Source organism: Haliotis cracherodii, unplaced genomic scaffold, assembly GCF_022045235.1.
Source record: "Haliotis cracherodii isolate W230 unplaced genomic scaffold, xgHalCrac1.p SCAF_2, whole genome shotgun sequence".
Taxonomy (NCBI): Eukaryota; Metazoa; Mollusca; class Gastropoda; order Lepetellida; family Haliotidae; genus Haliotis; species Haliotis cracherodii.
In genome coordinates, this window is record NW_027266275.1 from 66,961,932 (window position 1) to 66,987,934 (window position 26,003).

The 26,003-nt window shown below is 39.1% G+C and overlaps 1 protein-coding gene across 1 annotated transcript; it reads left to right on the forward strand.

Annotated features, from left to right (window-relative positions):
• Positions 1–16,411: 16,411 nt before the first annotated feature.
• Positions 16,412–24,212, forward strand: LOC139467742 (solute carrier organic anion transporter family member 3A1-like). Its single transcript, XM_071249250.1, has 9 exons — positions 16,412–17,003; positions 18,331–18,417; positions 18,688–18,861; positions 19,287–19,451; positions 19,830–20,019; positions 21,732–21,855; positions 22,230–22,384; positions 23,359–23,423; positions 23,947–24,212. The coding sequence occupies exons 1-9, from the start codon at positions 16,412–16,414 to the stop codon at positions 24,210–24,212; spliced, it is 1,818 nt and encodes a 605-aa protein (XP_071105351.1).
• Positions 24,213–26,003: the final 1,791 nt, after the last annotated feature.

A 26,003-nucleotide genomic window follows, 5' to 3' on the forward strand; every position in this document is an offset into this window, starting at 1 on the left:
GATTGTGACTGCGTGTGTCTGTATAAACAGCTTGTGCTTCAGGAGCATGACTTTATTCAACTAGGTCAATTCATTTTCTTACATCATGTCTCCATCACAGGGAGTCATATTTGAATTAAACTAAAATATAAGTAAGTGTCTGAAGACGTAAAATCAACGTCTGATCGTGATGAAAAACAAATCTTCAACTGATTGCAACTGTCACATTTGATGAGTGACGTCATCAACGAACTCATTCGAAACAAGGTACAATAAATATAGCAAAATATAAAGCAATAAAAGCCTAATTGAACTGTCTCTAAAAGAATAATTAGAACCAATATTTAGATGATAATAAATTGGGTTGAAGTTACTGAATAACCGAAATGCGAGATTCGAAACTCAAAGTCAACTCAGGCTGTAAGTAAAAAGGCGGGAAATGGAACACAGCAAAGAAGATACAATCTAGAGAAAACTGAACTGTAAATAAAGGTAAGAACTGAGCGATAAATGAGCTAAATACATAAGGAAAATGTACTTATCAATCAACTGAAATGTTAATGAACTGTTAAATCATAATGACGAATTCATACACAGAACGAAATCTGAAGAAGGTCATACAAACGATAAATATTTACAATGACATATTAATGTATTTACAGTGAAATATACAATAGTTATGAAATATATTTACAATGATGATATAATACAATAGCATATTGAATATGAATGTTATGTTCGTGTAATTAATAACAATAATAAGAATTTACAATTTATCGATTAACATAGGACACTTCAATCATCAAAGAAGAAAATCATCAAATGCAACATTTTCTCTGCACTATGACATGATGTCCCATTGTCATGAAGTTGTTGCTGTTTATCAATCAGAACGGTTTGGTGGAACGAATTGTTGTCCTCCTCTTAGCTGCAGTGAAATCATCACTTGTCGTTTCATTTATCAATGGAGCCAGCTCGTATGCACCATTCTGCACAAGGCTGCTTGCAGAGCATTACAATGCTGGGACATTTTATCAGAGAATGAAGGAAACATATTCAGTTGGAACATGTAAAGTCAACTTTGCCTGTGAAATGGACCACAAAGATGAAATCAAGGGGTTGGCAGCTGGATCCAGCATAGAGTCGGCCTCTCGCCGAATGGCATTGACTGATTCCTTAAAACAGACAAATGACGAAGGACAGAAAAGACGTCAACAACAGTCAGTCCATGGATCAAAAATAGATTCAAATTCATTATGCATATTATACCTGTTCTCAGATGTTATTTGGCGCTGTGGTTCACTTTCTTTGGATGGTCTATTGTTCCTTTCAATGCCTACACGAATCCCAAAACAGCACTCTCATCGGACATACTTGATGTGTTGGAGAATTTCTTGTCAAGAACTTCAGTTGTAAAGAAAATCTATTCAATACCACAGAGGAGAAGCAAAGGATTGACAATGTTAAGCTAATACAACTAGGAGCAAATATTAATTGTAGTTGACATTGACAGTGAGCTTCACATGTCCAAGTGTCCTTTTTCTGGAGAGTGTTCTTGTGTTACTCATTCCACCCCCATGTGGTGACAATATTCGGAATGACAAAGACACTCCTCACATTACCAGACAAATCGGTATCCGTCAAAGAAACGGGGAAGCAGCACTATCAGGTGAATCACAGTCTTAGCGACCCGTGAAGATTCCGGGGTAGAATAGGTCTTCAGCAACCCATGCTTGCCGTAAAAGGTGACTCTGCTTGTCGGAAAAGGCGACTAACGGGATCGGGTGGTCAGGCGCGCTGGCTTGGTTGATGCATGTCATCGATCCCAATTGCGTGGATCGATGCTCATGATATTAATCACTGGGTTGTCTGGTCCAGACTCGATTATTTACAGACCGCCGTCATATAGCTGGAATATTGCTGAGTGCGGCGTAAAACAACAAACCAACCAACCAACCTAACCCACAAAATCAGTTAACCCCTGCTTTAGCTGTGGGAAGACTTGCTGAGATGGGTCAGTTCCAGATGGAACATGGAATCTGTTGGAGCTCATGAGGCAGACTTGCTTACCTTCCTGTCATACAGCAACTGGTGAAGGAGAGAACAACTGTGGGCCAGAATCTCAAATGATTGCTAACCAGTTATGTGCTATAGAAGAAAATGCAAAGAGGAAAATGGATATAACACCACATAAAGATCGAAGGAAAAAGAGGCAGTTGACTTCAACCCAGTTACCGTAACGTGATACATGTGAGTCTGTTCTTTAATCTGCAAAATCTAAATATTCACACATCTTAAAATGAGTTCATGAAAACCTGTCATTGGCTGTAACTACGAGTATTCACATAGGTTGTGTGTATGAGGAGGGATACCAGTAGAGTAGGACATGCTTACCCTATTACTGAACACCTGATGTAAGGTTTATATGGACACTATACTTATGCTGTACGTCAATGTATATTTGTGAATCCATGTGAATCAAAACGATATACCATATTGTATTTGATCAACGTTCACATGCACACTGTTTTTTGCATTGCTAGCCCAATATATGTGTGTGCGTCCATTATGTCCAAATAATGGTGATTTTCTGTTACAAATGGGTTTTATTAGTTGTATGTTGAATCAATATTATATGAAGTGATGTAAATTATGTATGATAAAATGTAAATAGATTTCATATATTAACTAAATGAGTAATTTAAATAGATTTCATGGCAATAATTGATACACTAGATTTAGCATTTGAATATTAAAAGAGAGCTAGACTATTCTCTGAAAACGTCATAAATTGTGAGGGGGAGAGTGGTTAGCCCATAGGTGGTCATGGTCAGCTTCTGTTGAGGGAGAAAGGGTCGTTGTTAATGAGTGATGACAGGGATCATGTAAACAAAAGATAGCAAGGACTTCAGTTTTACGGTTTTGTTCCCTTGACCTGCCAGAAACAACTTGGGTATCCCCATACGGTTTGAATATTAAAATTGATATACTTGTGACAACTTTCAATAGGTGCACGAGTCGGATACGAATGATAACGTTAAAAAAATCCTGTCATTGTCCTTCCTGGTACATAGGGGAGGTAACTGTGGTTTGAGGCATGCTGGATGTGTATCAACTACCCGACTACGAGCAAATTACAGCTGCCTTTGAGACAGTTTTAACATAATACTTCCTTCATTAAATCATAATAATATCAGTTAATATAACCATAAATATTTTACAAATTTGATGTATGACGTTAGTAAATTTTCAGGATAATACGCATACAAGGTGCATCTAACGCATTACCTTAACTTAGCACACCTTTAAGTAGGTTTTCCGGATACTTTGTTGTATATATACTCCTACTCCAATCTAAACGTAAGAGGGCGAGGTAGCTTCGATTCTAAGATCTCCATAAAAGTGCCTCTCTTGGTAAATGTAACGAGTAGGTTCGACCAGGAATCGATGATGCGTGTGATACTCGTAGAGAGGGCTAAGAATCGACGCACCCTTGCCTGTTACTGCCAATTATGAACGAAGGAAACATTTATCTGGAAGATCAACACGGCGCAGATGTTTTGTAACATACCTAGTAAATTAATACAAGTACCAACACTGTCAAAGAGCGCACGCGTGTATGTAACTCAGGAGGTAAAACAAATTGTAACTTGAATGTGTGTTACCTTCAGAAATGAGGTCATGAAGCCTTTCAGCTGAAATATTTATATAACATAAAGGTAGAAAACAAAATTTTCACAAAAATAACTTTACAAGGAACAAAGGATATTACGTTGACACAATCATTGTGGTATACATGATACTGTTGACATTGATAAATCAATTGTGGTAAAGTTTTTTATATGTTTTTTTTTTAATTAATCTTTTCAAAGTGTTGGTTTCATTGTATTTCAGTTACATTGTTGGGTCGTAGCGCTATGTAATAGGTCTGTAGACCCGCGACACGTAAATGAGTCAACGTTTCAATGCAGCGAAATGGTCGGACAGAGCTGGTCTGGTACTCTGCCCTTCGCCCCCTAGCGGCTCCATGCGAGGAGCGCAAGAGCTCTAGGACAGAAAAACCGGTCTAGAACAGAGCGTGCCTCCCTCTGATGATTTTGTCCGATTAACAACAAACGTGTTTAGTGTAATAATTTCCAGTCAGGAAATTATCTACGTATTTGTTTCAGTTTCATGTTTATTAACTTCGCACTCAGCAATATTCCAGCTATATGACGGTGGTCTGTAAATAGTCGAGTCTGGAGCATCGATCCACGCAAATGGGATACGATGACGAACATCAACCAAGTCAGCGAGCCTCACAACCCGATCCCGCCTCTTACGACAAGCAAACTCGCCTTTCACGGCAAGTATGGGTTGCTGAAGACATATTGTACCCTAGATCTTCACGGGCTATTTATGTATTTAGTATATATACTCAACAACAAAAGTTCCTGTGACACCAATATTTTAGTGTAATCTTCAAACAAGTAAAGTTTGGTTTTCAATATTGTAGCACACCTATGGAATCAAGTCACAAAAACGCAACTGCTACAGAAAAGCATGCATTCCATGCAAAAGCTGACTTTTAAGCAAGCCCCATGCATTTCACTACCCAAAAATGGGTATAATAACATGAGCGTTAACGGCTTTCCATATGCATTGTGTAGCATCGTGCTGACAACAACCACTCAGAAAAACAACAAAATTACGCAATTATTCAACATTACGAAATGCCACGCCTGTCCGAAAATGAGCGTCTGCGAGCCATTGGTTCGCTTGAAGCAGGATCGAGTCAACGTGATGTTGCAAGACAATTTAACGTCCAGAGAAACACCATTTGGTGTTTATGGCAACGTTGGCAACAGACGAATGCAGTCATCCTCGGAGTGGCAGGCCACGCGTAACCAATAATCGGCAAGACAACTGGATTCGAACAACACACCTACGAAATCGACTCCAGCCAGCCACAGTGACTGCAGTAAGCATCCCTGGCCTTCGACGAATATCTTCACAAACCGTACGTCGTCGCCTCAGATGTGCAGGGATTGTCGCCAGAAGACCCGCCAGACGTCCCATTTTGACAGGAAACCACCGTCCAGCACGTCTACAGTGGTGCAGACAGCGTCTACGCTGGACGGCCATGCAGTGGGGACAAGTTCTATTCATCTCGAATTCTATTCAAGTTCAGTCTTGTAGCTGTGGTGTTCAAAGTTCAATCATGCAAAATCTAACTGTTTTTCTTCTGCAATAAGGGATGGAGTTTCACAACTATATTGTTCGATAACTCAGATTTGCCAGATGCTTTAAATTTAAAGATTATTGAAAAGAAACTAGTCTTGTATGCATGTGCTATGGTATAATGTTATTCTGATAAATAGTTTGTCAGTTATCAGGGGCTTGTTAAATGTATTATAAATTTAAAGATTATCGAATCTGTTCCTAATTATTTTACCCAAACAAAAAACTTTGGTAGCTCATAAATGTCATTTTTATACATAATGATTACGTTGTGTGAAATTATGTTTTACTGCCTTAGTCGAGCTAAATGATACTATCTGAAATATGTGTGCTATTAATTATACGGGAACATATCAGGGGAAGGGAATTGGCTATTTGATGGTTATTAAAGCTAAATAACATCAGCCATATGTATCATGTAATTCAGTCTACACCCGTACAATATTGAAATGCCACTTTCATTACCCATCATGTCAAGGCCAAGCTGACGCTAGCTTAACTACCAAAGCTAATTAACATTTCTACTTAAACTCAATGTCTATTGTTTTCTTTACCTGTAAATTACCCTAATGACCATTGTATCAGTTTGGTTTATTTCTCTGAAATATAATATACAACCTTCCATAAAGATCAAGGTGGTAACATGCCTTCATAAGTGATTTAGGGGAAAGATACTGGAAATTGTTGATAATTATACATATTTAGGTATAAATCTTCACAGAAATAGAAAAGTTGTGTTTTGTCATAGTTATAAACCCACTTTAATTATGGGTTAAATATAGGGATTTTAGAACGATGACAATACGCTAGGGTTGTGCCCCAGGCTGTCACGTGGCCGGACGCACGATCATTACAGATAGGTGGGAACACAAAGGATATTACGGGCCCATTGCACTCCGTAACTAACGAATAATTGTAATAAATACACCAGGCATTTAACAGATTGATATTATAGCTCCAATATTAGGTACCTAACGCATTCTTCAGAAGTCCAGAGTCCCTATACATGTATATACGGAGTCCAGTGGCAGGAACTTCACTCTGCCACGAATAAAGACTTCAAGGGGCTCAGGAGAATTCTCTCTGTTTTAAGGTAAGATAACATTATTTTCTTGTTAAGCTCTTCTTGCCTCAAACCTATACCATATCATATGCACGGCACTATATTTTAACCATGGTTTGATATCCTTAACAATAAGTTCATTTATTCTACCGCAAAGGAACATGAATGTGAAGTGAATGTGTGTGTTTATGTAGATTTTAGTAGATTAGTTCACTAACTGTTGATATGCCAAGTGACAGATAAAGCCATACATAACATGGCACGAGGAAGAGTACATAGTTGTAAATACCCGCGGGTAATCTCAAGTAAATAACATTTCACTCGAATATTGGTCATGCTACTGCGTCTATCATTTAGTTAAGCAGTTACGACATTGAAATTATACAGTATGTTAAATACATTTGCATGTAAATACATCAGTAACGCTAGAATGCCATGAAAGTAAATGTTAACAGTTCCTGTATGAAATGCTAGAATAACATACAATACTTCCGAGTCCTTTACTATTCACAATTCGCTTTTTGTAAATGTATTACCATATTTATCAAAACAATCATCTGCAGGAACGTTCAAGCCAGCTGCTTCTACCGTAGTTATCCAAATGGCAATATTATTATTATTATTATCTATTCAAATCTACCACAAGCAATACACCTTCTATCGCACTGTCATCTAAACAGTGGTGTATTATTGAATGTGCTATTTACTAAACACATATTATATATAGAACCTTGAATTAGGTAAATCACTATTATTTAGTTGGTGTGTAGTTATATTGCTCTGTTGTCAATGTACACATGTATTTTATTCTTAAAGTTATTTACTGTATCTACTTTGTACAGTTAATATTGTGTGAATTATCTCTATATATGTAATTTGACAATCTGCCACGAATAAAGACTTCAAGGGACTCATGATCAGCAGCCTTCTATCTGCTTAAAGGTGATATCCCAGTAATTAGCTACCAAGTTAATTCCCCATATGGCAAGCTACGTCACACACGCGCGCACACACACGCACCACAATCACACACACACATACATACATACAAACATACACACACACACACATACATGTACATACAAACATACACACACATACACAAGGATGTATTTGTATATGTGCAATTTACCCAAGTACACATATCAACTGTGATAACACCGTTGTCACAGCGAAGGGAGCGGTGATCTAGCCTCGTGGTTAAAGCGTTCGCTGGTCATGCCGAAGATCCAGGTTCGATTCCCCACATGAGTACAATGTGTGAAGCTCATTTATGGAAATCCCTGCCGTGATATTGCTGAAATATTGCTAAAAGCGATTATCATTTCCGGTTTCACAAGAAGGTTAACTGTTTAAACATTTTGAACTGAAAGTCCCAGTGGTGCAGCTCAATATTTGTCAAAATGTTTTATACTTACGGTTTTAAGTTTATCACTTATGAACTTGTGAACTTCAAACAAATCAAAGACATACCTTAAACACAGTCAGCAGTATTGAAAATTCCGTGACCCCAGCTGAATAGCATAAACAGTGACTTGTAATTAACGTTATGCCATAACTGGTCACTTCTACATTAGCAAATTAAAATAGTGGGGGTATTTCAAATATTTTATTGAGGCTTCTTTGTTGTGCTCCCGATCTTCCGAAAAGACTGTAAATTTCTGCGAACGGTGTTTTTAACATATTATAGTGACACATCTTTCACTCAAAAAACTATATGCGCACAAACTGCCTTTACATCGACGGAGGATCTGGTGTCCAGCAAAGAATTTGGTAGTTGTTGTTTGAAGCTTCAACACTGTAACGTATGCTTCTTGTCGACAGCTCTAACCAAAAGAAACCATCACTCCAGCATAGACAGCAGGACTGAAAATTCCCTGGCTGACTAAGTTACAAAATAAATTTTAGTTCCGGTTATTGTTTAAACTGTCACTTCAGCAACACGATACATTCGTTTACAGTTATTATACACTTTCAAACAAAACGCGTCCCAAGGTTATTGCGTCACTTTCGATGTTTGTTAGTTGGGATAATTTTCATATTTGATTGATGCTTCACTGTTTTTGCAGTCGGCACTTAAAAAAACCGTTTTCACATATTTTACTATCACTTATTTCAATATCTATAAGCTTTATCCGTGGAAGGTAACTCTGTTGTTTTGAATTAATTTGTCTATGGACCAAATCGTAAAACTATTTCTTTAGTCATAAATGGTTAAAACAAACTGTCTATTTGAGTAAAAAACACGTTTTCGACCCCGGAACAAATCTCAGAAACACAACAAAGTGGTCATTTCTAGTTTTAAAAATCCTTTATATCTACTACAGAAGACCATCGCCACAAAATTGTTCATGGCCCTAGTACGGGTGTAAAGGAAGTGAACAGGGGTTATTCGTACATTCTCTCTCGATTTGTTCAGTCTCCTTAACTTTATGTAAACAACAACTGAAACTCAAACTGAAACGCCGGCCATATTTCACTGTTTTAATTTAGAACCGTCTTAACAAATTTTAAGAATTATTTTGCAATGTAAATTGCAATTTGGCGGCCACCAAGTGACATTTACGAACAATCTCAGATCACAGTTTGGAGACCATATATAGAACAGTTATATAAAGTTCCACAGGTACGTTCGGAGGAGAACATTGAGGAAGAATATACACAAAATAACGTAAAATGCATACTGGTTAACTTAAATCCAAACTCGCTGCCAAACTACATGACCTATGACCTTAGTCAAAGATCAAAAGTTTGACAGTGATTGGATGAGCGATTGAGGAGCTGTTTTGTCTTCAATTACGTATGTTTTAATTGTTTCCCTTCAGTCTTGAGAGCTGAGTCTCAAATTTATGAATGCAATCAACAATCACACTAAAGTTAAGTCAAAGTCAATTCAAAGTTGATTTATAGGCCTCAGTCCAGATACAGATTGCATACATCCAAGTGCACAATGCGCGGCTATATATACAAACTCTGCAAAAAAGAAACGCAAAAGCAGTAAAATCGTAAATATCTGAGAGTGTTGCCGACATCCATTATGCAACAAGCGAACGCCTTTTTCCACAAGACAACGCCCGACCTCGCATGGCAAGACAGACAACTATCTTTCTCAGGAATCACAACATCCAGGTCTGGCCAGGTCCAGGTATAAACCCAATCGAACATTTATGGGCTGCTCTGGATCAACGACTGCAACAACAACAACCACAGAACCCCCGATAGTTGGCACAAGCACTGCAGGCAGGCAGCTGCAGTGGGTGAACATTCCATAGGCCACAATTCGGGATCCGATTGCTTCCATGGGATGATACCAGTCAGTTTGGGACTCTAATGGTGGCCATAAAAGATATTGAGAATAGATGACCTTCACCTTGTTTTGTTCAGAGTATATATATATGATGACTTGAGCGAGATAAAAGTAAACAGATAGTAGCCGGGGTCTTCATAAACTGTGGCGTGGCCAGTTGTACAGTAATGGTCATCAACATACGCGCTAAATAATACATTATATAAGATAGCTACGCTATAAATAGCAAAGAACAATGAAGAATGGTTTATTTCATTGTTCTATCATGACGCCATTTCTGGTGATTTGAATGTTATATTTTGGACGACGTTATCTTTTAGAGGGAAGTGTCTAGTATGGTACAGGTAATCGATGTGAGGATTGTTAAAATATGCAGGAAATCCCAAATGTAACCCACCTGTTCGTAACATGGACTTGTCCGACATATCGGAGGTCGGATACTTTTCAGGGAGTTATCGTTATTAAGATTTGGGTAAATATTTTCAAAGCTTATTTTATTAACATTAAAGAGGATGTACATAGTGTTGATATCTCATTTAAGAAATAAACCCCTCAGCGTCTTGAATACCTGCGATTAGAGAGATATACGGCACATATCTCATATCACAAACGACTGGAGATGTACACCATGACCAAGAGATGTACTTGTATAGAGTATGGATTCCCCTCTCACCATGGAGTATTGTTTACCAGAAGCTAGAGATGTGCTTGTTTACATATAGACACCACCCCTACCCCCCACCCAACCGCAAGATGGAGTATGTGGACACCATGAACTAGCGATGTTCCTCTATACAGGGTAGACTCACCATTTCCATTGGTTAGATGGATCGGTTGCACTACAGAGTAGAAATGTACGTTTATACACTTGTATAGAGTTACTATTCACACACAGACAGATGTGGGCTGCGTATGTAAAGCAGTCAATTCGCGGGAACATACCGAGGGGAGGGTGTGTGTGATCATAGACGCAGCGAAAGGTGAAAGGTAAGATAGGAACAGGAATGTGAAGCTGTGCTGGATTACGTAGATGTTGCCAAATTTCAACATCACAAGGAGCCTGTTTTGTAGCATGCTATACACGAAGAGAAGAAAGTTAACTTGTATTCGAGCCTCAGACACATACGACTCGTAATGGGAATGCTGACTGGGGAATTAACTCAATTCGAACATAAGACACTGGATATTGATGTTCCTCATATGTTTATGACGAAATATATTTACTGATTAAACTAAAGATCCAACCAACCATTTCGTATTTTGATACGTGAAAGCCGAACCCCCGATGTAGTTAGCGTAATGAAGTTCTATACACTAGCATTATTGTTTATAATCACGTATATAACAATATCATTTTAATATTTTAATATGTGCTTCTGTTGTCTATTGCTAATTGTAAAATGATGTACCTTTGTATGTTTGCCAATAGTCTTGAATACAAAATACGTAATTTGAATTGACCTAAAAGTACTGATCTAGTCCATGTTTTACATTTGTGATGGGAGTGATCTGTGACGTTTTATAACCCGCCTGTATTCCATGACACGCCGAGGGGTTAGTAATGTATTGTTTATTGCGTATATAAATAACCTTCACTTTACAGTCTTTCTGGGTTACATAACAGCTCTAGTTTGTCACATAAAGACCTCGCAAGAATGCCGCCATTTGTTTACCCTTTTCTCACCCAAGTCCTCAAATGTTATCAGGAAAGCAGTCATGAATATATGATAAGGATGACACTTAATATTCAAACACATCGACATGTGTTGGTTGTGCATGAATAGCATTTATTTCACAGGAACATTAAGAGTGGAAGGTTTGTGTGATCAAGACGCACGGGCAAATCCCAGGGCTGGTGAAAGGCAAAATAGGAATGTGAAACTGTGCTTGATTTCTAAGATGGCCGAGGGGAGCATCGCTTTCTCGTCCTCAATTACGTCCGGGTGAAAGCGATAACACTTGACGAGAAAGCCATAACGCTTTCTCGTCTCGTGTTATCGCTTTCTAGCTTTCTCCCTTTCTCGTGGTATAGCAATATCCCCTCTTGGACATTATAGGGGTCGCATGCGTTTCTAAACGATAAAACGTACATACGTAAACTAAGAGTACTGAAGAGGGAAGGAGGGGGGCATATTAGGGAGCTGAGAATTTTCCAGTCACATTCCAAATTATACCTATGAAGACAATGTTGATATTTTTTCACTATCTACCAACACATATTTTTTAACAGTACAGACGCAGGTGATTTTAAAACAATCCACGGGATTTCTGCGTAAAATGTAAAATGATTGTTTTATGACCCTATTCAGGAGTTTTATGGGACAATCACGCCATCAGCGCGTGGAGGGGCAAGGATAAAATCCATATTCTGTAAATCATGACATTAATGCGTCTTTACTGTATCTACTTTGTACACTTAATATTGTGTGAATTATCTCTATATATGTAATTTGACATTGTGCCACGAATAAAGACTTCAAGGGACTCAGCAGCCGTCTGGCTGTTTTAAGGTGATAGCCCGGTAATTAGGTACCAAGTTAATTCACCCACTAGCAAGCTACTTCACACACACACACACACACACACACACGCACACACACACGCACACACACACACACCACGGCCCTCCTTGTCTCTATGGGATGCACTGGATCAACGACTGCGAGTACGTCAGCAACAACCACAGAACCTCCGACACTTGGCACAAGCATTGCAGGCAGAGTGAGTGGACATTCCCCCGGCCATTCGGGATCTGACTGCATCCATGGAACAGCGCGCCAGTCAATTTGGGCCACACAAGAAATGGAGAACAGATGATCTTCATCTGGAACATCTACTGTTCCATATGTGCGACAAGGAACCTGGATCAATTAGGTGTGCAAAATTTGAACAATCGATTACCATTTGTTGATTATGTATATAATCTACTAAATATACATCTAAAATCACTTTTGCGTTTCTTTTTTTTTTTGCAGAGTATATATATATATATATATATATATATATATATATATATATATATATATATATATATATATATATATATATATATATTCAAACAAATTTGACAAAATCGGAAAAACCCTGAGACCCAGTTTATCTGCATTTGATTATCATACATTTAATTGGGTTTTTGGTTCAATAATCGTATCAGAAACTAAACTTCAGCAAATCGTAACATATATATAACCTCAATATCAGGAAACAGATCGCCATGTTCACCTTTCCATGGGGTGTGCCAAAGTTAATCGCTCTTGTTTCTGAGAAAGTATGTAGTTTGCCACCAATTTGATATGTGGTCGGCCAACCTGCGGAAACAACATTACTTCAATTGAATGACCCATTTTTTTAAAAATTCATCCTGATCCGCTGAGATATATACGTAACCTTCACTTGATGCCTTTAAGAGATCAACTGGCATGAAACAGACTCCTCTAAATCGGACAAACACCAGCATGTTCCTGAATTTGATATCTGCCAACAAGGTATTTGATGCCTTATATTTATATAATAAGAATGTTTCCCAAATTGTTCCACTTTTCCAAATTTCAGAAATCAGAAACAGTATAATTTCCCCATACGAAAGATGCTACCAACAAGTTGTCATATAAATATAGGTGACTTCTCTATTGTTGACAATGACAACCATTGTCAGTTATTCAAATATGACCAAAATATCGTGAGCAACCTCTTGCCAGTTGGGATCACAACATTTAAAATCATTATGGATGCTGCCGAAGCATATGTTTGTTAATTCAGTGCGTGATGTTGTCAGTGGCAAAATGCACAAACTGAAAAAGATAAAACAAAATTGGAATAAACCCATTCCGTCCCCTCCATGAAAAGTGTGTAGTTGTTCCCGATGACAAGGCCTCATATAACATTACCATTATATGTAAATCAATTTCAAACCTTTTCCATATTCATAAGTAATGCAATGGACATGATATTTGTCATTGATGCCTCAAATTTGGAAATGTCCTTCACATGTCTATCATTAATCGTTTTGAAAGCTTTGCTGAGGCCTTGAAAGGAGTTCCTTGATCAATCAACTTTTGAGCAACAGTCGTTTGACGCTCTTTGAAATCTTCGTGGAAAGAGCATGTTCGATTGTACCTCAAAAGTTGTGCTAATGTACACGCCAAGGGCTGGAGCTGCTGAACTGTTGCTCGACATAAAGGGAAAGCTTACTTATGGAAAGCTAAAATCATCCCTTTTGTCATGCAATCACATGGAGAGCTTTTTCGGCTCATAATACTATATCTAAATATGAGAACTGGGTATAAGTGACACATTAATTAATGCCACATATAAGACCAGTCTATCGGAGTTATAGGTGTATTTCAAGCCAGAATCCAGGTTTCATACGAAAACGAATCTCTGAAAAACAGCAGAGAGGTCGCGGGTCATTTCTGGTTCATAAAATCAAATACACACTTCGGAAGAGCTTTGTGAGAAGACAATGTGTTGCTCTTGCGTCGATCGAAAGATTGTGTTTGGTGGTTAATTGTATATTTGTGTGGCGTTTCTTTCGGAATCTTAACTGCATGAGACGTTTTGTAACTTTTGAAAATGCACCGTTGAAAACTAAAAAACCGACAAATTCATTCCACAGCCACAAATCTCTGCCAAAAACAGAGTTGATTGCACGAATCCGACCGCACCATGAACACCATCAAACAGTGACGACACCAAATGTTCGCGAAAAGGTGAGTGCACTCCGTCCTACCGGCGGCCAGCGCCACAAACACACGCAAAGGCAAGTAAAATGTTCACTTGAAAAAAAACACGGGAACATACGCAAGTCAAAATAGGGAATTGTATTGGACATTGTTACGTCAATGATGCGTGAAATGTGCAACATACGATCTTGCTTCATCCTGCAAATTTTCACTGTGTTACATGCAGAACCGTTTAGGAGACGAACAAGAGTTATCTGATCTGAATTATCTCAACAATCGTGAAATACATACATACACATAAACAATTTGGCCCAAATGGGACCCCTGGTTTCTGAGTTACAAGTGCCTAAAAACTGTGTATTTGAGATCCAGAATCCGTGTTTCAAACTGAACATGCAGATTCTTACAAACGTTGTATATATCAAAGCAGACAAAAATGACATTCCGGGTGTACGTATACATACTGTAGTCTGACATGAATCAGGTGATTGTGTTATTTATGCGCATAACTTGACACGCCTACAAAGTCAGTAACCAATCAACGAGGAGTATGATAAATACAAAGTTTATAGGACCTGTCAATCAAGTCAAGAGGCCAGAAGCACTGCAACAGTCAGACTGTAACGAACCGGAACAAATATGTTCGGGAAAAGGCGGCTGTTTCAAATGACATGGCCAATTACCACCAGATTCAAACATTGTTCCCTTAGGACGAGAAGACACAATTGGAAAAATGCTAATTCGAAATGAAACCCGAAGACATGAAAGTTGTGGAAACGAGGCGAGCGGGAAAAAACAGGCGAGCGAGCCTGCACCTTTGCTGTTTCATTCCCTCTCGGCCTTCGGCCTCAGAGAGTTGTTTTGGACAATGAATATCCATATATTTCGCTTAATGTCCTGTGCATGACGATACACGTGAGCAGAGGGGAATTCCCTCGACTGTAATATTGGGATTCCCCGACTTTCCGTAGAAATAAAAGTAGCTTATTTTTTTACAGATAGCTGGAATATTGCAGAGTGCGGCGTTAAACAACAAACAAACAATAAACAAAGAACTTTAAAAGTGGCCCTAGCTTCACACAATGCTAATGTATAACTGAAAGATCAACCTATTTGAAAAATTCCACTCGATGTGGATGACTAATGTGTAACTGACGGATCAGCATACACTTATAACTGTTTAAATTACCTTCTGGAAGTTGGTGAGCAAATAATAAAACATACAACTTTATGGATAACAACTTCTGGTTTATTGCATTTATTGACGTTTCGATGAAGATTCATACAACGTTATGTATAGGATAAAACACGTCCGAGGGTTGTTGTGATATTTAAATCCCGCTTCCCCAGGAATTTTCCGAGGGAAAGGGTTTTAAATATCACAACAACCCGAGGGGGAGTGTTTTATCTTACTTATAAACCGAAAAGAGAAACTTTAAACAACATTTATCAACATTTTTATGTTTCGAACATACTTTCCATGAACATTAAGAAACGGGCTTAAAATATCTGTTGCTGGCGTACGGACATTCTAAAAAGCAGTGCGACTTATGAACGCCTCTCTAACCTAGTGGTACACTCACTGGGCTACAGATACGAAGGTTGCGTGTTCGATCCTCGGGAATATAAAAAAAATATTTGTCATTTGATTTTACATTTCATTACATGTTACAATCTGAACGGAAGTTTTATTAATAAAATACACACGACATTATACAAAATCCCGGGGATATTATAACACTTTTTATAGCAGATATGACTTGAATATCCTAAAGTATATAAATCCCAGGGATATCATATAAAATCCCAGGGACATTACAACGTCCCTGTTTATAAGACTTAACCCGACTGGAGAACAATAGGATGACGTCACCGGATCATTATAATAGCTTGATATTAAGTTGTCATCTGTCAAGTTAGACAACGGAGAGATCAATATATCTCAACAGTCACAGTCACATAATCTATCAAACATGCCTGAAAAGTGAACATGGGGTGGTTTATTTGAATTATAGGAATTCACAACGCACAACAATGATACCCAGTGTAATTAAACGCTGACATTTTTTCGACCCTGTTTAGAACAAATAATGCTTTGCAATTTTTAAATAACACACGTATATTTCCTTTAATCTGTTGATCAGGCAGTAGATTATCAACATGGAGTACAGTGGCATGATTGAGTCTAGAGGACGCCGACGTCGGTGTTTCAACAACATCCTCTGGTTCACTGCCGTGTTCAGTGTGTCATCCCTGGTGCTGGAGGCAGTCAAGTACCACACTGTGTCTCAGATCACCTCTTTGGAGAAGCAGTTTGGCCTCACCAGTACAAGAAGTGGTCTACTCCTAAGCTGCAGCGAAATCGGTTATCTTTCAACTATTTTCTTCTTCAGTCATTTTGGGGGAAGACGCTTTATACCTAGGATCCTGTCCTGCGCACTGGCTGTGTATGGCCTTGCTAGTTTAATGTCGGGTCTGTTACACTTCATGAATCCTGTATCGCTTCCTGGAGTAGAGGACCTCGGCTCAAACTATTCCTCTCATAATGTCAGACTATGTCAGGATTCCGTGAAGGAACATGAGCAATGTCCAGCTACGAAGGACCAAGAGACTGACAACGGACATTGGGTGTACAATGTGCTTGCCGTGCTTATGGTGATACAAGGGATGGGTAAATCCCCACGCTTCTCCCTGGGTTTACCGTACGTTGACAATAACTCCCGTGACAAACAGCAGTCGAGCTTACTGACAGGTAAGGTCTGAAGTCTTCCATGTGGTAAACAGGAAAACTTCGGAAATGAGAATGAGAATTATTAATATTTTAATTCATTATGAAATAGAAAAGTTCATGGTTATTTGTAAAATCATTAGGATTGTTCTGAGACAACGTTGCTATGGCATTATTCAAAGTCAGTATCTATGTAACAGAACGAGAGGAGCCGAGTTTTCCATTTCGAACCTAGATGTCGACGCTGCAATTTGAGTCATTTCTCTGTGTAATTTGGATTATTAAATGCTCGTATGATATAGATCATACATAATAAGCTAGCAGAAATACCAAACGGGATCGGGTGACTTGAATCAAGGTTGATTAATCAGAGCCTCTGGATCCTTTCACAACTTTCACAAAAGAACAATGTATTATTAGACCAGGGATCTGTAGTTTAGATAAATATTTTATATACATGTGTGGTGATGTACAGTAATATGAAAAATTATTGAAAAATTATGTAATTTTTTTCTATTGTACATCACTTTGATATGCTTCAGCTTACTATATTTATCGATAGACGTGCGCATAGAGGAAGTAGTGCATGTCGAGGAAGTAGTGAGTGTGGAGGAAGTAGTGCATGTCGAGGAAGTAGTGAGTGTGGAGGAAGTAGTGAGTGTGGAGGAAGTAGTGCATGTAGAGGAAGTAGTGAGTGTGGAGGAAGTAGTGAGTGTGGAGGAAGTAGTGCATGTGGAGGAAGTAGTGAGTGTGGAGGAAGTAGTGCATGTAGAGGAAGTAGTGAGTGTGGAGGAAGTAGTGAGTGTGGAGGAAGTAGTGCATGTACAGGAAGTAGTGAGTGTGGAGGAAGTAGTGCATGTAGAGGAAGTAGTGAGTGTGGAGGAAGTAGTGCATGTACAGGAAGTAGTGAGTGTGGAGGAAGTAGTGCATGTACAGGAAGTAGTGAGTGTGGAGGAAGTAGTGCATGTACAGGAAGTAGTGAGGGTGGAGGAAGTAGTGCATGTAGAGGAAGTTGTGCATGTAGAGGAAGTAGTGAGTGTGGAGGAAGTAGTGCATGTAGAGGAAGTAGTGCATGTCGAGGAAGTAGTGCATGTACAGGAAGTAGTGAGTGTGGAGGAAGTAGTGCATGTACAGGAAGTAGTGAGTGTGGAGGAAGTAGTGCATGTAGAGGAAGTAGTGAGTGTGGAGGAAGTAGTGCATGTAGAGGAAGTTGTGCATGTAGATGTAGTTGTGAGTGTGGAGAAAATAGTGCATGCAGAAAAAGTAGCTCATGTAAAGAAAGTTGAGTGTGTAGAGGAAGTTCTTTAGCTAAGGTTCTGATTCTATAATGTTTGTGTTCATGGTCTTGCAGGCATCATTATGACGGCGGCGTTCCTCGGACCAGCTGTTGCACTTGGTCTTGGTGGATGGTTTAGCGACATTCCTGTTGACCTCAGCGGTGGGGTTTGTTCTGGCAGTAAATAGTGAACAAAAAGCAACTCAATTCAATCTTCCTTCACATAAATGTTTGATAGGGAATAATGGCACATGACCTAAACAGAATTTACATTCAAATACACAAAAAGACACAATGAATTATTAAGGGTTATTTATCCACTGGAGTTAACAAACCTATACCCTATAGTATTATAAATCATTGTTCATTAAGCCATACAAACGCGGACCTTTAAATAGAATCTATATATTACTGGTATAATTTTTCTTCAAGAGTCCCAGGTAGATAGCCGAAACCCCCTGTGGATCGGGGCATGGTGGCTCGGGTACCTGGTCTTTGGCTGTGCAGCCCTCCTTGCTTTACCCATGGGCTGCTTTCCAAAGCACATTAAGAAACCCACAGACAAAGCCATTGAAACGACGAAGTCACTTAAAAACGATATAGTGGGTAAGTCCCTGTTTCACTTTCTGGCATGCAAGAAATACAATACACCCGGTATGGTGCCATGCAACATGCTTGAAAAAATACTCATTTGGGAAACAAGTACCCAAGGTGATTGCTTGTATGCAAGGGGTGTCATATGGTGATAAAATGGGAAACATAGGTCTGTGGTAATTAAACTGATGGAAACTATGACAATGCAAAGCTTTTCCAAGTGTTGGTTCCATTATCAATCATCATTCAACGTCAAGTGCTGGCACAACATCACACGCAACAAGATATAAGCTTTATCTGTCTGCATCAATCAGTCACTTGCTGAATAATTTCTTCAACGGAAACGCCATACATGAATATCCGACCAGAAGTTGGTAGCTACATGTCCTCTTGTTCTGATGACTGTACCAATTTGTGATATGTTGTTGTACCCGCAGACATGCCGAGGTCGGTATTACGGATTTTGAAAAACCCAGCAGTCGACTGTCTCCTCTTTGGATCCGCTAGTGCTCTGTTCTTTGTTGGAGGCTATTTAGGATTCGCTCCAAAATACATTGAGAGCCAATTTGCAACGTCAGCAGCTGAAGCTAACTTCATATTGGGTAAGTTGCGATGATGCGACCTTATCATAGAAAAACGTTATATACAAGGTTTTATTGCCATTATGTTTTTTTATCGCGTGCATTAGTGAGAAGGACTCAGGTTTATTGAGATTGACTTGCCATGACTCCTCATGATCTCCCCGAGCTCTGTGAATGAATCAAGGTGGAGACGTCTGAAGGTTACTCATAAGAAGGAGATCGCACAATTTGTTTCCAGTGGAGGCGGATTCATTGTCTGCATATGTGATGCAGACAGATTTAAAAGACTTTGCAGTAAATGTATATTAACCGGATAACCTGCCTGTTTGAAAGTGGATACAAAGATATATTATTCAGTATTCAACGAAATTCAAAGCTCCATATGGCCACATTTTGAAGGTATACTGGAGCTGCTATGGGCGGTTGTGGGCACTCTACTTGGGGGCATCCTCACCAGCCGACTCAAACTGACCAGCATTGGGTGTGTGAAGCTCACGACCATAGTGGTCACCATTGGAACTGTCCTCTATTCTGTCACGTTGGTCTTAGGATGTGACAACCAGAACATCAAGGGCCTAGGTGACATCAGGTAAGTGACAGTATTTACAACCAGAGGATGGTTAAGATGACAGTGTCAGTGGTCATAAACAGTGTGTCCAGGTGACAACAGGTAGGTGTCGGTTGTTATAACCAGGGAAGGGTTAAAGTGACAGTGGTCATAACTAGTGTGTCCAGGTGACAACAGGTAGGTGTCGGTTGTTATAACCAGGGGAGGCTTAAAGTGACAGTGTCAGTGGTCATAAACAGTGTCTCCAGGTGACATCAGGTAGGTGTCAGTTGTTATAACCAGGGAATGGTTAAGATGACAGTGTCAGTGGTCATAACTAGTGTGTCCAGGTGACAACAGGTAGGTGTCGGTTGTTATAACCAGGGAAGGGTTAAAGTGACAGTGGTCATAACTATTGTGTCCAGGTGACAACAGGTAGGTGTCGGTTGTTATAACAAGGGGAGGCTTAAAGTGACAGTGTCAGTGGTCATAAACAGTGTCTCCAGGTGACATCAGGTAGGTGTCAGTTGTTATAACCACAACATAGATGCTTATTGTGACAGTAGATGTGTCAGCTGTGACGGACGGAACATCAATGGTCGAGGACACAGTCAATGGCTTTTATTACAGCCAAAGGAGTGCTTGTTTGTTATCGCTGCAATATTCCAGTTAAATGACGGCGGTCTGAAAATAATTGAGTCCAGACAATGAACCAGACAATCCAGTCATTGGCATCATGAGCATCAATCTACACAATTGGGATACGATTCCATGCAGCGTTGTGTGCGGCGTTAAACAACAAACAAACAAATCACTCACTTAGAAAACACGACCGAGGTAAGTGGCTTGGCATGAATATCAATAATAAAATATAAGTGACAAAATAATTCCTGATTCATAAGAATACTCTGATGAAAGTAGAGTGGACTGTACGATTATGATCATGATTAGCACGTTTTTGTGAATCACTATCAAAAAGTGATGATACATGAGGACATATGGTACAAATAAAAACAACACAGCGAATTGCATCGGACATCATTTTTGTCATCACTGATCCGTCAAATTTGGAAATGTCCTCCTCTACAACAAAACCGTTCTACCAAACGTAATAAACTATTTGCATAGTTGCTGTCATAGAAAAATACAGTCACAACAAATACTTTATGTTTACTTTTAAATAGCGAAAGGATCAAAGTCCGAGCCGACCAGTCCTTTAATGTCATCAAGTTCCAGCCCTTTAATGTCATCAGTTCCATATGTTGAGATGACGCGGTCGGGGATCCAACCCCCAAACTTTCTCTCTTCAGGCAGATGCTCCACCACGTTAGACTACGTAGGCTTAATATAATGTCTATGTCGTTTTTATTTTTTAATTAGACCATTGTTTAAAACAATGCTCAAAACCCATTTTAGGAAAGGTAAATACCACAATACAACAATAGTGTTTTGAAATCAATGCTACATTCGGACGTTATTGTACACGATAATAGATAGTTGGTCACGAGCAACAATAGGACAATCTTGCAAGTGATTTCGTGATGTTTTGTAATCATCGTGACTTATTATTCATAGAGAAAAACTTGATATCATCCAGGACCTTTATGCCATGCCATGAAAGAAAATAGAAGAATCATTAATAAGAGTGATGTGTTTGTACATTATCGTCTCATTATTATAACAGAAACACTTGACATCATTCACGTAAGACCCTTCCATGTATGAATGACTTTTACATTACCGATATATTTCAGAAACGCCATGGTCAACGATACCGTTTGCAACTGTGATGTAACTGAGTTCATGCCTCTGTGTGGGGTTGACGGCGTGACATATATCAATCCCTGTATGGCAGGATGTCAGTCTCAGAATGGCACTGTAAGTATCTCACTCCCTGAGTGTCTCCCTGTATGGCAGGATGTCAGTCAAAGAATGGAACTGTAAGTATCTCACTCCCTGTGTGGCTCCCTGTATGACAGGACGCCAGTCTCAGATTGGCACTGTGGGTACCCCAGTCCTGGTATAGCGGGGTGTCAGTTTCAGAATGACACTGTAAGTATCTCACGAAAGTGTCTCGTAGGTACCCCATTTCATTAGTGTCCCAGATCATTCACAGTTAAATACGAGTAATGCCCTGATGCCACTATTTGTAATTACTGTTTAGCTTTTCTTCAAAACAGTTGTCTCCTTGCATATCGTCAAATGGTATTTATTGGTATTTATGTATGTATTGTACACTAGTTTAATATCAGACATACACGAAATGTAGTGAGATTCCTGGTGACGAGGGCACAGCGGGCAGGTGTCTGACAGAGTGTCCCTACCTTTACCCCTACATCATTGTTGACTTGGCGTCCGGCCTGGCGGCAACAGTTTCCTTAGTCCCTGTCGTCATGACCATCATGAAGTAGGTGCTTTCAACAAATGTCCATAATAGTTTTGCTTTGCTCCATTTCATTTCATTTATTTTCGTTGTTTAACGCCGCATTCCAGGTATATGACGGCGGTCTATAAATGATCGGGTCTGGACCAGACAATCCAGTGATTGACATCATGAGCATCAATCCACGCAATTGGGATACGATGACATGCATCAACCGAGTCAGCGATCCTGGCCACCCGATCCCGTTAGTCGCCTCTTACGACAAGCATAGTTGTCTTTTACGGCAATTATCGGTTGCTGAAAACCTATTCTACCCCGGATCTTCACGGGTCAATATTAGATATATAAAGACAGTATACCTGTTCCAATATAAGGTGCAGATTGCTCCATGACAATAAGCTGTGGAACGAACTCTTAATAGGAGATTCGTGTTCCATAAGTGATTGTTGGTATGAAAGGGTGAGGAATACCCTATCACCACGTATATCCAGAATGATTACATATTGTGTACAAAATAAATTCTCATTTTTTTATCGATGTGTACTGCATTGCAAAGTCAAACACACGTTCAGATCTAGAACTGATATTCCGAATAGATTTCGGTGTTATCAGCACTTGATTAAACGTCCCATTTTTATGCCGCATTGATTCCTTGAAAGGTTTAGTATGGTATACAAACTCGCTGTTTCTTGCTATTTATCTCGTATATGGCAAATACATGGATATTTTTATATCAACAACATGTCATAATTTATGATTTATGTCAAAAATGGGGCAGGGTACTGTCACCTTTTCGCGAATCATCACTATTTGGTACTGATTCATGAACTCATGCTTATCGGAATCTTACAACTGACTCTACTTTTAATAGAAATGTCCTATGATTATGGAAATTATTGTTGTAGCTTTGATTTACGACGGGGTATGTTGTCAACGCAATTCCGTTAAGTGATTTCGTTATTATTTTGACTGAATTTGATTATTTCATTCCATTAAAGAATAGTGCATCCAAGGGACAAGTCCATGGCTGTTGCTTTATCGTCATTCCTAAATAGTTTTGTCGGTAAGTACAGGCACAGTATGTGGGGACTCAGCATTGAGTTTGCTCGTGTTTGACCGCAAAAGAAGCGACGATATATTCTATCAACCCCGCGCTTGAAACATGTTGGAGACTTCATACCTAGAAATACTCCTGCATATATACACATGAGGATTGTATGTGCATCTTCAGTAATTACAAGGATAACAGCCTGAAGGTGTTACAAACATTAGGGTGATGCTTCGTCTGCAACTTTCTACTTGTATTGTATTTTACTGTAGTTCCATTTTGACATACAAGAGGTAAACATCTAAACAAATGCTTCATTTTGGACAGTGACAAGTTTCATTTGCTTTATACACGTTATTCATATGTATCTGCATTGAAAAAACACAAGGTAACAAAGGTTCAATATAAAGTTTGAAATGACAATAAGTTGTAGATCTACATTGACAAGTACACGCTTGCTGATTCTACAATGGAATGTGTAAGTGTAGATTGTGTATATTCTTGTGTTACTTTTTGATTCTGAATCCTTCTTTCCCAGGATTCCTCCCATCACCTATCGTATATGGGATGGTCATTGACACAACGTGCACTCTCTGGGAAACATCATGTGGCGTTTTCGGCGCATGCGCACTGTATGATCTCCCTAACCTACGGTATCGTGTGAAGGGGATGGACACTGGACTTCAGTTGCTGTCGTCAGCTGCTTTCTTTGCTGCTTTCCTTTTACTAAAATATGGCGTCGTCAAGGAGTACCCTGATTCAGACACATCACAAACCCAGGCTGAAGCTGCAGAAGTAGACTGAAGAACGTGACAAAGTTATAGTGACAAGGGAGATAGTTCTATGGATATGCAACGTCTTTATTACAATGAATGCGACGTTTCGGTGTAGACACCGTCATCAAACATGCTTTTCGTTGTGAGGCGAGGTGACGTCGCTTTCATCATTCATTGTAATAAAGACGTTGTATAAGCATATGATTATCCCCCTTGTTCATCATACCGACTTCTAAATGCCACTTAAAGAGGTGTTTGTAATGAAAAATCACATTTTCTATATGAGTTCCATTATCTCGCTCAAAGGGTCTGGTTGGGTTCACCATACTCCCTTGCTGTGTGGAACTGTGTACCAGCGAATCTGGACTGCTCCTGCTAGTTTTCTTTGAGGGAAGTCATGGAGATTGTTGGAGAGGATTGAACGTTTTCACAATTAATGTTGTGAATGGGACAGTTGCTGATATGGTTCGAGTTGGCTGATGTACTGTTTGATTTGATGCTTGAAGTTTTGCCGCCATAAGCCATCATTCAACAGAGACGAAGGCTATCTATGGAAACTCACAACTCAGAAATCAGGATGATTGTTTATTGAGTTCATAAAAGGCGGGTGGTATGACCATCCGCCTACTGAAATGATAGATTACGTGAACCCCAAGACAAGACAAGAAAGGATTGCGAACAATATGCCATTGGGAGAAAGCTCTACCTTTAACAAATCCTATAAAAAATGCTTAAAGGTATTTACACGTTTACACCGGAAATCAAAACGTGAGCAATGTAAAGAAATAAGTACAGAGCTAGAAAAGATAGGTGAAGCCGATATAAAGACATTCTATAAACATGTTTGTAAGCTGAGACGCACGAGAGTACAGCTATTGGTAATATTAGTTCACAGAGGATGTAGTGCTGTTTCTTCAGCTGATATACGTAAACTGCGGGGTGACTATTTTTCAGTCTTTGCAAAACCCCACCACTCTCAATAATTTGATGAAAACGTTAAATTCACCATTGTATCAAAACTTCATTTTATCATTAAAGATAATCGAGGTAAACATGATCCATGGATGATCCAGATCTCCGAAATCAGATCAATTTACACAATCTTAAAAAAGAATCCATGGCCTGATGGTGTCTAAAGTGAGCTCTCTTGGAGAGGCGCTCGTAGTACCACTCAATACACCTTTTAAGTCATATACTTGCATCCTTGTACTATATATATGCCTTCAGACAATGTATGAATATACCTGTCTATAAACTACAAACATGATCCCCGTAATTACGGTAGCATAACTCTTACATCATGTTTATCTAAACCCTCAGGGAATATCGTTTTGCGTAGAAGGGAAAATACACTCTCAGTTACTTCCAATCATTACCCGAAGTTTTAGTCGTTTTAGAATGTTTTTCAACTCAGAAATAGAATCATCGCAAGTGTTTGCTGCATTTTTAGATAATGAAAAGGCTTTCGATCGTATCTAACATGACGGTCTATTTGTCAAGTCACGTGTTATTGGTTTCAAGGGCAAATCATGGAACCTACTTTTCCAAAGCTATACGGATTTTTATATCATACAACGGAGACATATATTTCCCATTAAACAAGGTGCTGGGCAAGATAGAGTTATATTTTTCTCATTTTCATAAATGATCTTATATGCGAATTAAGGAAAGCAAACAATGGCCTCTGTTCGTGGAATTGATATACCCTGTGTCTTATTGGCCGATTATACAACACTCTTGTCTACTTCCCTTTCAGTCTTCAATTGATTCAGTTCGTTAATATGCCAGCAAACCAATTGTATTCTGTAAAACACGACAC